Raw genomic sequence first — 15048 nt, forward strand, 5'->3', positions numbered from 1 at the left:
GCTAAAAAAAAAAAAAAAAAAAAAAAAAAAAAAGTGAACTTTGTCATGTGCATTTATTTGCAAACACAAAGTAATTGATGTCAGACAGAAAGATAGTATTCAGCAAAATCATCACCCTCAAAAAGTCCCTTGAATTTGTGATTAAATGTCAGCCACACCACCAGTACTCACTTCAGCTTTTAAAACTTTGAACATGTCTAAATGTAAAAACAAGCAGTAAGAGTGCTGCCTTTATCAAACACAGGGCCATGGAGTGGCAGTGAGGTAAAGGCGGATTACGCTTCACTATTGTGAAGACTAAACTCTTTTGTTGGTTCCTGCACACACAGTGAGTAAACATGATTAAACACAATCATACAAGTTTAAATGGCAGAGTTTTCATCTTTAACCTTATGCAAACAACAGCCAACGCCCAACAAAAAAACATGCACCAGCCGTGCCTCAGGGAAGAATAATTGTGTTTGAGATAATAAACTAGTAACGAGGAAGGAGGACATCACATTTTCCTCACAAAATTTGTCATCCAGATTTTAATAAACTTATATTTTAGGCCACCATTTACTAAAAGGGTTCACCACGTTCCATGTTTTAGAAATGATCATCATAATATGACTCACAATATAATAATATCTCATGCAAAAATACATATTGCACATGTAGATTCATTTTTTACAACTGAATGTCTTTGTTAAACCACTACCTGAATATTCTGCTCATGAAATTTCAATAATCAGTTTGCAAAAAATAGAACAGATACAACTTATTTTTGTGGAATAATCACTGCACATGTGAACTTGTCAGCTGCTCTACTACTTGTTAACACAAAATAAATAAAAACCAAAGTTAAAGAATGACAACCCTTTTGGTTTTGTGCAAGAGCTCTTTGGTGTGGCCTGTCTGTAATCTACTGGAATTAAACATGTGTTCAAACTTTACAGAGGTCAACATCCAACTGTGTTCCATAAACAGATCCTCCACTTTCTTATATCAGCACTAGAGAAATCTCACTAATCCTTTCTGTAAATACAAGACGGTAAGCAATGTCATCCACCCCAAGGATTCTACTGCAGAGTGGTGGAGCCTGGTACCAAACATTAAGTCACTGTATTCTAGAGGCAGAGACGGGCTTTGTAAGAGCAGACACTAATATACAGACACTAGTGGGAGTTGAGGCTTGTAAGGCATGTCAGACCTTTTCAAACAAGGTGATTAATGCAAAGCAATAAAAGTACGAAGGGAAAGGCACAATTTACACAATTTATTTCTGGGTTAATCTTCAGTTGGCTCTCCAAGGAGAAGGATCAGAGACCAAAGGAACTTAGAGTATTCTACAAATCTGAGTATAGTGTTGTTCTAAATCTGCACAGGCCTTCAAAGTCTATGCTGTACTCAGACATTCTAGTGCTTTTCATTCATTTACACAGCTAAGGAGATGCACAGAATTTACATAACTGTCTAGGTGGGGTCATTCCTCACAATTCAAGCTGTGCATTTAGTAACATAGGGCAGCTGTGACTGACCACTGCAGATCTTTAAATCTTTATTGACTCATTATGTATGCTCTTTTTACATTTTGAAAGCATTTGGGACGTCCTGACATAGCCCCACCGTCCCAGAGCTTACGCAACAATGTATGCATTGTCCATTGAAACAAGCCTGAGAAAACATGTTCACAAGTTCACTTCTCTGAGCAGAATGAATGGAGAGCCTGAATTCACATGTGGCCTATGGACCGATAATGAAATCAACTACCAAGCAAATCATTCCCCAGAGTGACCCCGGGCTACAAAAACAAAAATGGCAATACAATTTATCCTTCATTTAATAAAATCTTCCAGTTTTTTTTATTTTTCTTCACCAAATATTCACATGCGTCACCCCAGACCCCAGATCTCATAATTTTAAAATACAACACAGCAATTTTATCAAGACAAAATATACAAATTTACTCTGTAGTTGTTATTTTAACAGCTGGGTTGAAACGACCTGGTGTATGAGTGGTGCTTTCAGGACTGAATCATAACCACTAATGTTTCACTTTGCCAACTTGATCATAGGGCGTCAAGGAGGAGGGGAAGAAGTCGGGCCACACCTGAGGTGCATCCTGTACACTTGCCTTCTTTTATTTACACAACTCTAGTGCTTTTTCATCTTTTCTGCCTCCTACGTTCCAAGAGTATTGTTAGCAATTGTTTACAATAATGTTTTTCTAGGAAATCAGGTATAATGCCAAATTCACAGATTTCTCCATAAACAAAAATATTTCCGGTGCACCAAACAAGTTTCCTTCAATTGTCACTTTCTTGTCACTGAGAAATTGAATGTCTCTAGGGGACAATTAAACACTTCCTAGGAATTTGGAATTATATTTCATGATCTAAAACACTTACACCTATTTATATTTCAGACCAATGGAGCAGGACCATCTAGTTGCAGAGCTGTGACAATGATCATGCAAGTTGTTTTTCAAAAAGCGCATACAAAGGAAATCCTGTGTAGCTGTAAAAGTACACTGCGTTTTAAACTAAGCAGGCAGTTCTTCTTATAATGATAATGCTGTTGGCAAACAAATGAAGATGGTAATAATTTCCTATCTCACTACATATTCCATTATATTTTATTTTTAGTAAACAAACGGAAGGCACATTTTTAAGACTTTCCCTGATGTTTATGCTGTCCTTTCTTAAGTCTGGGAGTTAAAGCAGCACTGCACTTTGGTTCAAATTAGGTGAAAACACTTTATCTGTGCATTTTTAAGTGAGTTGCATAAACATACAAAATAGCATCAATCTAGCAGAAGCAATAAGAAAGAGATTCCTGTTCAAAATGACAGCATGCTAACTTATGTGACTATGCTGATCTCTCATGGAGTGGTATAAGTGCTGCATCATGCTTTTCGTCTCACAGCAGTCCTGTGACCACAGCAGGAATGTAAAGACGCGCAGAAGACACAGAGATAAACAACTGTCAAACAATATAAGCGCCTGTGCTTAATGCAGATGGTCAGAAATAGCTGTGTAAAATGTGCGACTTATGCTTTGGTATTAAGTGGTAGGCCTAAGTGAGACTGCCTTTTATTACTATTCTATTCATCAAACTGCTGCACAATGGCTTTTTATTACAATGACTGAGTTAAGTTTAGGACTAATATTGGCACCAGACTAAAATCTTTTTTTAATACTAGTAATTATTTGAAAATAGTTTGTCGTATTAAATGTTTTGTCTTTTCTTCCACTGTCAAATCCTAATGTGACTCAGAAAAAGCTCAGTGTTGCAAGCAAAACATTCTAAAATTGAAAATTAAATAACCGCATAGATACAAGTTTGTGAAATTATTTTGTCACTATAAATAGAGTTTAGCTTTGAAGAAAACGGTATGTGCTTGTGGGGTTTTCCCAATTATGTTTAAAAGGGGTGGCCTTAAGATCTCAACTTTGTGTAATTATTTAATTCACTGGCCCTGATGAGGTTGGCGTGAGATTAAGTTCAGCAGGTTTAGCCAAAGTTAAACTGTACAAAACTAAACATCAACATGATTCATAAACTTACAATTGATGAAATATAAAATGCTTTACTGAAGTGATCACGAAAAACACAATAACATCAGTGGTACAATGTCAACTGAAAGAACTGTGCCTTGTCATTGCCCCAAAATGAAAAACTGCATTCAGCCCCTGATATTTTACTGTTACAGTTATGCAGTGACAGCCCTCTAGTGTCCAACATGACTTTATGTAATTCTCCTCTGTATATTTAAAACAGACTTTCTTGTCTAGTGATATTCTTTATAACAGTGCTCAGTAGCCTACATAAAAATATGCTTAGTAAATTTATTAATTAAAAATAAAATGCGTAATCCACCCAGATGAGTTAATTATGTTTAACCTCATATTTACAAAGCTGTCTGTTGACATGTTAAACAGACTGTATCACTATTTATTATTCTGTGTAAATATATGGTAGTGTTTTACAACCTTCTCCAAATCACTACTGTGTTGTTGTCGTTGCCATAGTAACCTAATAACAGAAGAGAACAGAAGGTGATGAGACAAGTAATGGAAACAGGGCAAAAGCAGGCTTTATTTCCATGGTAAGTTTATTTTCATATTTGAAAATATTAAGTTAGGTCAACATAGTGGATTAAGTAATTTTTTCACATTCACATAGGCCTATATAGACCACTTTACCTAAGAATCAGCCCATCTGTCTGCCCTCAAAAGTAGGCTACACGACCAATATAGCTTTGGCTTCATATAGCACATGTTTAGCTATCTTTACCATGGCAGAAATGGTGTGTGCATGTTTGTGTCAAGGGATAGATGATTTACGTTCCTTGTTGAAAGCAAATGGATCCTATTCCCATTCCAGTACATCCAACTATAGTTTGCCCTACATTACATATGCACAAAAAGTGTACAAGTCACAGTTACATAGGGCTTTGGTTGTCAAGGAAATAAGATGACTGTTGTTTCTATGTTACTGAGGCAATTACTTCCATTTGTAATTGTTTACATATATATGTAAAATGATAGAATTTTGAATTTAAACATACACTATGTAACTATGGAGATGTGACTTACTTTTGGGGGGGTCTAGGACAAGATCGTCACCTCCTTGTCTTCATGTAAATAGACAACAACACGGGCAGTGCAATAACATCTCCATGGAGACAAGCGGGTGGCCAGAAAAGCTACACAGTGCACCTAGAGATGTCAATTTTTTTTTTTTTTACCTCACTTGCAGGTATAAGGAGAGGCTGCAGACAAAGTATTTAAAACCATCAACGTCAGGGTTTCCTTCACTCCACTGGTACAAGGCCACAGATGACAGCTCTTCAGCTCCATCCTGGGCTCATGTGGGCATCTCACCTGTTACATTTACTACCAATCTAAAACACCACTGCATTTTCACCTCCACCCAAATGCCTAAACAGGCCGTCTCTATGAAGCATGCATGCTTCTCCAGGCAAATGGTCCAGAAACAGAGACGAAGAGAATATGTTGCAGCAGTGGAGGATGAACTCAGACAGCCTTTGGCCCAATACCAACAGTACAAGGACTATATGTCACCAGAGGTAAGACAGATAAAAACTAAATATATTTTTATTTTATATAATATTTGTTTAAAAAAATGTTTTTCTTTATAGGTTTTTGATAAAGTGCTCTCAGTTTTGTGCCCGGATACATCTCCGCACAACAACAATCCACAAAATGTGACATCTTTTCCTTTTGAATATATGGAAAAAGATGAGAAAAATCAGTAATCAAACAACATGAGCAAAATTGCAATAATAGTTAATTATCTAATCTAACTTAATAGAGCAATATTGTGTAAAATGTTGTAAAAGGTATAAAACATAAACCTATATACTATAGGTGCACATGATATGAAGCTATAATAACTATGCGTTAACTGTTTGGGATAGAGGTGAGCAGTGTGTGGACAGGTGACCTGCGACCGAGCAGCTGTGGACTGGTCATAGTTGCTGAAGGAGTTGATGTAAGAGGCTCTGGAAAAAATGAAAAGTTACGGTCACTAAAATGAACTGACATGAAATTCAAGTTGTCTAATGAATAAGAATAAAACTTACCTTGACTGAATAGATTGTAGTTTACTGTTTCCTTTGGCTTAGGGGCCTTCAGATGATGTGATTCACTGTATACAATTTACACAAAAATTTAAACCAATTACTTCTCATGCAATGAAAGATTATGTAAAGCAATTTTTAGACATTCTTTTAAGTGGAGAAGGCCTCATCGGAGTCAAGCTCCAAGACACTTTTCCAATGTAGTTTTTCTAGTAATAACACTAACATTTAAAAGATGATGAGCTTTCTCAATTGTTACCACGCATGTCTCAGACAAACATTACACACAAAGTGTCTCTCTCTTACCTCCTACTGGCTTTTCTTTCCAGCTGGGTGCCACCTTGTATTTCGGTTACGTCAGTAGAACTTCTGTACAAAAAGAATCAAAAAACACAAATAAAAGTTTTGTATCAATCAACAGTATAGCTTTTGTAGAAGTATAGTGAGTGAAAGGACACAACTCTAACCCCTCCCCACCTAAATGACTTGCTGCTTATTTTATTATTTAAATGACATAACTTTCCCAAGTTACTTCAGCTAGGGTCTGAACAAAGCTAATTCTTCCAATGTGTGGGAATAGAAGCAAACGTACAATGCAGCACTTTTCACCCTCCTACAGACACTGTTGGCATCAGTGGTATTAACGGTGTGCGGTCGGTGCTTCTTGACTTCATGTTGCTCTTTGAATAGTAGAGTCCCGACATCTAAGGAGGGACTGTCCTGCTGTGTTCAAATAAAATACAGTAATGCAAGTTTAAGTTGTTATACTGCCTCTTATCTCCTACAAACACTCAACACTCAGTTTTGTGTACATAATGGAACAAAAATATTTGAAAAAAGATGCTGGTAGCTTCAGTTAGACTTATAGATGAAAGTGTTAGGAGAATGATCATACAAGAATAAGAAAAACAGACTGGAGCAAGTAGTACCTTCAGGCCTAAGGTATGCTTGAGCTTAAGGCGATAATACTCCTGCAGCTGGATAAATTCCTGGCAGCCTTCAACACTCCCGGACATCTTTTAAGAATAAAGGTATGCAGCTATAACCGACAATGGTAGAGTACAATAGTAGGTCACAACAATCAACACTCACACCCATACCTTATGAAGTGCTTCAAGTTCACTTATTCTCTTCCTTAAATATTTGTCTCTTGATTTTACAGCCTCTAGCTCCTTGACGAGGTGTTTCTTCTCAGTTTTAACCAGTGCAAGTTCCTGAAACTGTCGCTTGTTTTCAAAGTCCTGATATAGCTTCTCCTTCAAATGTAAAGTGATCATAGAACAAGTATTATAATCTACTATAGCAAGTCCTCAGAGCTATTACAATAAGTATTAGTGGACGGCCCTTTTACTTTCTATCTAGACCAGAGATAGGATACTTGTAATCTTTCATATTTTACCTGACAAAGTTTCTCTTTTGTCTCCTCTAGATTTTGGATCTTGCTTTGCAGACAGTCAATCTGTCTTCTTCTATCAGTGATCTCCTTCTGCATGCTCTGGGCCATTTGGAGTCCTGTAAGAAATAAAAACAGTATGCTGTTATAGAATAAAGTACCTTGGAGAGACAAAACAATATGTCATCTTCAAGAGAAATTAAAAAGCTATGAGAAACCATATCTCTATTTTACACGATCCAACTCTTTCATCATCAGAATCTCTTGGAATATATCTCTGCATATGGTGCTGGTTAAAAATGATATCTAAGGAGTAATTCCCTGTTATCTTCATAATTGCCTGTACAACAAAGAACCAAAGAAGATGCATTAGACGTTCAGCTAAACTATTACACAATTTATCTACCATGGTTGTCTTTTTGTTGAAGTGTCCTCAAAGTGCTCTTGGCCTGGTCTAGTTCTGTCTGGACATTTTTCAGATGGCTCTGGAGCTGGAGGACCACACCCTCCTTCTCCTTGTTCATACAGCTGTAGTGCAGCTGTAGCTCCTTATGTTCCTCTGAAAGTATGCCCAGATAAACAGAAGCATTATTTCCACAGAGAGAAGCACACATTAACCTACAGGCCAACACATACAACACAAGTAGTGCTGGGTGGACAAAGTAAACACACCAAACATTGATGATTGTTGTTTTAATACAACATAGAGATTTTTCCAAAAATAAACAAGTTAAGGGTTAGGAAGAAATATTTTATTGCAATAGATATAGCATAATATATAACTCACCAGTAAGACTGAGTAACCGCATGCCTTGCTTCTCCAGCTTGATACTGAGCTGCTCTTTAGCCAGAATCTCCTCCTGGACACGGCGACCATGCTCAGCTTCAGAGGCCTGTAGTTTGTGCTTTTCATGTTCAACAGCAGCCAGGTTTGCCTTGTAATACTCTAATTCAGCCTAGTCAAATATTAAATTGAAATAAAATCAACACAATTTTAGAATGTTCACGTTTTGTTGTCGCAGAATAAATGTAGAATTTGTATCATACAGTAAACTCAGTAAAACACAGCTAATTACTGCACCTCCTGTCTGTAAGGAACCTATGCCATTAATTTATATTATCTAAACTTTAGTCTTTTTTTCCCTCCTTTCATGCACTCACCCGGAGGCGCAGAATGTCCACTTTGAGGTGGTTTAGCTGGTCACTGAGGAGGTGGATTTCCTGATGGAGGTTTTGAGAAGTGCCATTGTACTGTTCTGCCTGTTGAATATTGTGTTTGAGCTGGTACCTAAGGGTTTCATTTATTTTTTCGTTGTTTCGCAGCTTCTTCTTCAGAGCCTCTATGTCTGTTTGCAACTTCTGACACTGGTCTCTAGCCTCAATCATTGAGGCCATGTGCTGTGACAAACATTAAATTAAACAGTATAAGAAAATGACACACAGCTCACAGATTGACACTTGTTTCACCCTCAAAGGAACAGACTTATCAAAAAAAATATGCCATTGGAGGTGATTCAACCTTCACCCTCTTTAACCTTAGCTGTCACAAATAAACAGGAAGCATTCCACAACCTGGGGAAGCATCTAATTATAACCAATATGCAACTGCATCCACCAAATTGGACCACAAAATGCACTACTGGATTTGTCTCAACTATTGAATTATTTAAATAATGTTCATCTAAAATTGAGTGAACATGTAGATTTTGTTTTTTTAAATTAATGTCTTTTTCCTGAAAGTATCTCATCAAGATTAAGCTTCATTAGGTCCAATTTATAACTGATTAATAAAAACAAAACACTTATTTAATGCAACCCCAACTAGCTTTTTTGTTAAAACTTAAGAGAATAGTTATGCCACAAGGGGCCTCAGTGAGTTTAATCATTTCAGCCCTTAATTCTGTTAAATATGCCCATATGCCCATATATATATATATATATATATATATATATATATATATATATATATATATATATATATATATATATATATATATATATATATATATATATATATATATATATATATATATATATAGTAATGGAGATTGAGGATGAATGACATAACATTTTTTGTGTTTTTGTAGCCTTGCTAGGGCAATGTTGTCTGATTTGTTACTTCACAACTATTGTTCCCATCAGTGAAAAAAATTGAATGAGGAAGAAGAGCTACCAGATTCCAGCCTGGTTGCCAGGCTATTCAGACAGTACATTACCTGCTCAGATTGTTGCTGCTTGAGCTTCAGTTCCACCTTTTTGTTTGCCAAGAGTTCTTGAGATTTATTTCCTTCTTGAGTCCTGCACTCTAACAAAGCCTGAAGATGGGTCTTCTCCTCCTCAGCTCTCTGAAGCTGCTCCAATGCCACAGAGAGTTGTTCTTTTAGGATGCTCATGTCCTGTTGGTGCCCAAACTGCTGATGCTCAGAGAATGTCTAGAAACAAAAACTGTGTATTAATTTTTTATTGTTCTTGAACCCCAATTTACGTAAGTTGTTCTTTCTACATCTTAGGTGAGTTAGAAACAGGATGATTCCCTTATTTTGAAATGCTTGTATTGTGATGTTATATGAAAGGCTTATATTATTATCAATGTATGAAATACCTTATTTTTCTTTAAGGAGTCCTTGGGCTTGTGTGGCTGCTCAACTAATTTTGCCTTTTCTTCCTGAGCTTTCAAAAGTTGCGACTGAAGACAAGTAAGATGTTCTTCTAGAAAACTAAACTAAAATCAGACAACACATAATTTTAGATAACAAAGTAGTCACTGGCTGCAAGCCAAATGTCAATATTGCTTTACCTTCTTTTCATAACTAGAGAGAGTCTTCCTGAGTTCAAAGACCTGAGCATCATGTAGTAATTGCTTTTCTACAAGTTTTCTTAAGATGTAAAAAAAATAAATTAAAATTAAATTAAAATTTAAAAAATTCAAAATGTAACAAATCTTTGTAAATGTTTAAATAAAAGCTGCATGTTTACTTACTTCAAAAGCCCCAGCTTAACAACTAGACTTTCACTACTGCTTGTAGAGGAACTTAATTTGTCAGACAACACTGCCATCTCCTGGCCAATGCAATCCATCAGCGTCACCACACTGTTAATGAGTGTTATCCAATGTATTACATTCAAAAAGATTAAAATGGGTTTACAAATCAAAATATAAAATGTATCCATTACCATTCTTCCTTATTTACCCCCACACATTCTTGAGGTCTAGGCTATCAGAAAGATGAAAGGGGAATATCTTACTAAATTTGTCATAGTAGTAGTAGTAAAAGTACTAGACTGCAATCAGATCTTTGAAAATTTCTAACCAATTTATTTGTATTCAGTTCTTCAGATTCCTTATTAAAATAATTTTGAGCAGGTGGATGGAGCAGCCTCAGAGTTTCATCATCTGCCTTTTCATCACTGTAGAGCCTCCAATGTTCCTCAAGAGGACACTTTGTATGGTGCTCCTGTAACATCTTTTCCAGTGCTCTTATTTTCCTGTTAAGTTTAAAAACTTCCTCTTCAGTCTTTTGCAGCCTTTGGTCTCCACACAATTTTGTAATTTGGACTTCCTCCAGAAGGTGCAACATCTTCTCCATTTCTTCAACATGGTTCTCTGAGTCCTTCAATCTACAAATAAGACATCTGTGGGTCAAAGATATTTTGCTGTTTTTCAAAACAAAAATACATAAATAAATAATTCACCTAAGCTCAGACAGATTTTTGTTCATTTGGACTTTCTGGAACTCTGTAAGCATATCCACCAGTGGATCTTTAAGAGTATCTTGTTGTCCAGATGGCTTCATATACATTAGACAACACATTGCATTAATTCTTTTTAATACTAACAAGACTGGAAGCATTATCATAACTAAATACACACCTCATTCATTTCTAAGATTTCCAGCTGCTGAATACATCCATCCATTTCATTATCAAACTCAGAATATTTAGATATTCCAGAGGACTTTAATGCTCCTGGGGCTATTACCTGTTGGTCAGGGTCTGTTGTAACGGTTTTGTTGTGGGCTAATTCTCCAAGACCACTACCTGCAACCATGGTTATAATGCAGACTGTGTCACTGGATATGTAAAAAAAAATAATAATAACCAGAGTTCATTCACTTACCAACATTATACAAGTCATTAATATGGGCACCCCAACTCCATTCAGTAGCATTTTCCAACACATCTTGAAGCAGTTGTGACTCTTTTGTGCACTTATCCAGCTCCAAACTGATAACATTTAAAAAAAAAAAAAAAAAAAAAAAGACTTGCTATCTTGCGTTTTCCTGAATGTTATACAATGCTCCTGTGAACAATAAACTGAGTGTTCATGTTAAATCTACCTTATTTGGTTTAGTGACAAACTGGATTGAGAGCTTTGGTTGCTCGTAGAACAGTGGTAACCTATTTAAATAAACATTAAAATCACACATAATAGTCACTATGGAGAACATATAATAGCTAACTGATTTGTGAGAATGTAACAAATGTTAAGTACACATTAACATTGTCATTTGCTTTCTTACCAAAAGTTACCGTTTCTGGTAACTTATCCATAAGAGCATATTACAAGCGTCCGGGTGATAAATTTGACAATATACATCGGTGTCCTAACGCAGTGTGATTTTAAGGCTCTAAACTGCTAGCTACATTAACTGTTAGTATAAGTAGCTAACGTTAACAGCTAGCATTAAACTGTGGGCTGATTACCATGACAACGGAATCCAAATTTAGCGTGAATCCATGCTTGATAAGTTAGACATTAGTCAACTAAAAATGTCACATATATGCTATTCAAAGTTACAAATTAAATATCCAAAGGAACACATTTTATATTAAAACTTTAAGGTTGCCGCCCTTTTCTATTTTTACAGCGACGCGACAACAATGACGTAGAACGTACGCCAAGAACTGTTGCATGATGGGAAACGTAGTTACAGAACATATCCGTTTGTTTGTGAAAAACTGTAGGCGGGGCGTATGCTAGGCTGTTTTTCAGTAGTGAATCTGGGGCTGCGAGAGGAGAACGCAGGTTTTCGAAGCAGATTTTCCGAACCTCACAGATAAAATGGATGTTCAACATGTCTGAAGTGTACAAAGCTATATTCTTTCTCACAGCTTCCACCTTCCACAAGCCTTTGGCCAAGGTAAGGCCACAGACGAGCGGTTATCTCAGGGGGAAGCTGGTGTCGAGACAAAACCTAAATTTAAACGACTTTGGATTAAAAATGGTTGATTTGTGTTGTTCTGTTATGCTTTAAATCGTATATACCTTGGGATGGATCACTTATTTTAACGCTAATCTTTGTTTTTACTTCCTTTAAAGCGTTTATAGAAGAATGACCTACATTCTCCCCCCTTCTCCCCTTCTCTTTATGATGTGTGTTGTATAGTACTTTTAAAGAGACGATATCAGCCGCTTTGTACATATTTATAACGCTATTATTCCCACATACATTCCCTTTTTGTGAGGATACGGGTTGTAGTAGTATTCATTTTCAAATGCCACACCCCTTTGTCCAAGGGGGTGTGGTTTGGGACCCTGGTCTGTATTTAGATCTGTTCATTTTGCTACTGCTTACTTATATTTAGCAATTTGGTGCAAATAACACCACTTAAAACGTTATGTTTTGCAGAATGAGGGATCTCCAAGGCCTGGATACTTCACTCTTGAAGGAGCTGAAGTTATGTTGTGCCAAAGAGACCAACTTTCTTCCCAGGGAATCTGGCCTCAAGCTGATGGAATCACTCACAGAGGTAAACCGAGGACACACTTTTGCATTTTTGGGTTACCTTTCCATTTTGCAACTGTATTTATTGTATTATGTCATTCTTATTACTACTGTTACAATTTCAGGGTCATAATGGTGTCTCAGCAAAATCCAGAGACACCAGAGTGGAAGATCTATGGAGCCTGACCAGTTTCTTTGGCTATAGCACACAGACATTTGTTCAGTCTGTTAATTTGCTGGACAGATTTCTTACTATTATGAAGGTAGGACATCTCTGTGTAAAAAGTGTTAGCATTTAGAAATGGAAGCTCTCTCTTTCTGGTTGTGCTGTTAGTGCTTTAGTCTTGTGATGTCAATGTGTTGCTAATGTGTTATTTTGACAGGTGCAGCCCAAACACTTGCCCTGCATTGGAGTTTGCTGTCTACACATTGCAGCTAAAATGGTAGAGGAAGAGAACAATATTTCACCTACTCATGAACTCATCCGGATCAGCCAAAGCAAGTTCACTGTGTCAGATCTTGGTCGTATGGAGAAGATCATCTCTGAGAAGTTGAGTGTGGAGCCAAAAGCTGTGACGGCCTTAACATTCCTACACCTTTATTATAGAGCCTTTACGTCCATGATTTCCCCAAGGTCAGCACCACTTACATGCATTATATGCATTATAAATCACACTGTTGTGAAAAGGCTTGCAGCATCACAACAGGATTTTGTATTTAAGGGAGGAGATGCCAAGCATTGTGAGACTGGAAGCCCAGCTGAAAGCCTGTTTATGTCGCCTTGTTTTCTCAAAAGCAAAAGTAGGCACTAAGTTGATCATATAGTAGTTCAGTTTCAGGTCTGATCATTTCTGATTTTTTTCTTTATTTCTTTACTTTGACAGCCATCTGTGCTGGCACTTGCCCTTATTGCCCATGAGATTGAAACACTTAAGTCTATGACCATGTCCAAGACTGTTCAGCAGTTCCAAAGGCACCTTAAGGTATGTCACACATTTATTGTGTGACATGTGTGTATGTGTATATCCCATTAAATCCCAATTACATTCCAAATATATTTTCGTTATAAGACATAAAGCTTCTACGTCACATGTCTTAAATTATTACACATGTGTGTGTGTGTGGGTGTGTATATAAATTGTAAAAGTTGCATGTTTTTTTTCTACACCATAGATAAGTGACAGTTTGCTTTTGCACTGGAAAGAGCTGGTGGCTCGCTGCATGGCAGCATACTGCTCAAGTGAGTGTGTCAAGCCCGACCATAGGAAGCTGGTATGGATTGTTTCAAGGAGAACGGCTCAAAGTCTTCAGGCCAATCATTTCAGGGTCCCCATCCTGCCAACCATCCCTGAGGGAAACTGGGATGAAATTGAAAGGTGAGAATACATGTATATAGTATATTGCAATACAATACAATGAGATATCTTAAAGCCGTCTTATTATACAGCGTCTACCCTTAGTGGGTTTAAGTGGATCTCTGATTATTATCTATTCTGGTCCATGGCAGCAACGTCCTTGCTGCACACATATTCATACTTTTGTGCATTTCTTTCTAGTGACTCCTATGAGGATATAAGCAGTGGAGAAGAGAGTCCATGTGGTTCTCCAGGAAGTGATGGAGAAGGATCTTTCTTTCCTACTTCGTTTTTGAAATGCAGAAAATAATGTGGCAGTTCTAGTAGCTATGTTTGTCTCACCCTAAATTGTAATGCAAGTTAAAAAAGCTAATACTTTGAAGGTCTGCGAGTTGTGCTGTGGAAATGACAGGTGGCATGTGAATGTCATCAAGTGCCTGTATTTTTTAAAGTTGAAAGTTGGTTGATTTTGGTGTTATGCATATCATTTAAAATTGCAATATCTTGGCAGCTTAAATGCAACCGTCTATTCTAAGAGGCTTTTTGTTTGTGTCTAACTCTGGCACATTCCAAATAAATACGAAGCACAAGGGACATTTTTGAGGTTTGCGATAAATGAAATGACAATTAAACAAATAACTGCATTTACTCTGTACTTTGGCAATGTTTCAATAATACCTGTATGAGTGTTAGATGTATGTGACATTATAGGATGGTAATACTAGTACTACTAGAGTAAGTGCATGGAGTATATGAAACTTATGAATGGTTGTACCAGTATAAGCTGTAAAAATGTTGAAAAAATGTATATAATTTGTAAAAACGAAAAAAAAAATCTATGTTTTGTGCACCCTGTAAAATGTGTATTGTTAATGCAATATTATTAAAATACTTTTTTCATATTTATTTCTATAACGCAGCTTTTTATAGTCACTTGGCCACTATTTTAGGCGCATCCATTTATCACTGCATAAGGATCTCTTTGTG

The 15048-nt window shown here is 36.7% G+C and overlaps 3 protein-coding genes across 3 annotated transcripts; 2 read left to right on the plus strand and 1 right to left on the minus strand.

The window, feature by feature from the left end:
* The first annotated feature begins 4024 nt into the window (after positions 1–4024).
* On the plus strand, positions 4025–5413 carry zgc:158260 (uncharacterized protein LOC571389 homolog). The gene is made up of 3 exons (XM_055224408.1): positions 4025–4090; positions 4744–5074; positions 5147–5413. Exons 1-3 carry the CDS (start codon positions 4044–4046, stop codon positions 5261–5263), a joined length of 495 nt encoding a protein of 164 aa, XP_055080383.1. The 5' UTR covers positions 4025–4043; the 3' UTR covers positions 5264–5413.
* Positions 5232–11757, minus strand: LOC117376223 (coiled-coil domain-containing protein 158-like). Its single transcript, XM_055224407.1, has 19 exons — positions 11685–11757; positions 11098–11204; positions 10852–11018; positions 10674–10768; positions 10155–10598; positions 9961–10071; positions 9778–9856; positions 9583–9702; positions 9197–9412; positions 8142–8378; positions 7768–7936; positions 7387–7539; positions 6987–7099; positions 6688–6843; positions 6517–6603; positions 6180–6310; positions 5894–5956; positions 5591–5655; positions 5232–5509 (listed from the first exon to the last, which is right to left on the minus strand). Exons 6-19 carry the CDS (start codon positions 10056–10058, stop codon positions 5409–5411), a joined length of 1788 nt encoding a protein of 595 aa, XP_055080382.1. The 5' UTR covers positions 10059–10071; positions 10155–10598; positions 10674–10768; positions 10852–11018; positions 11098–11204; positions 11685–11757; the 3' UTR covers positions 5232–5408.
* Positions 11758–11923: 166 nt separating this feature from the next.
* On the plus strand, positions 11924–14966 carry LOC117376402 (cyclin-G2-like). The gene is made up of 8 exons (XM_033972870.2): positions 11924–12121; positions 12611–12731; positions 12832–12969; positions 13090–13340; positions 13429–13507; positions 13591–13689; positions 13880–14082; positions 14263–14966. Exons 2-8 carry the CDS (start codon positions 12612–12614, stop codon positions 14369–14371), a joined length of 999 nt encoding a protein of 332 aa, XP_033828761.1. The 5' UTR covers positions 11924–12121; position 12611; the 3' UTR covers positions 14372–14966.
* The last annotated feature ends 82 nt before the right edge of the window (positions 14967–15048 follow it).

Source organism: Periophthalmus magnuspinnatus, chromosome 9 (genome assembly GCF_009829125.3).
Source record: "Periophthalmus magnuspinnatus isolate fPerMag1 chromosome 9, fPerMag1.2.pri, whole genome shotgun sequence".
Classification (NCBI taxonomy): domain Eukaryota; kingdom Metazoa; phylum Chordata; class Actinopteri; order Gobiiformes; family Gobiidae; genus Periophthalmus; species Periophthalmus magnuspinnatus.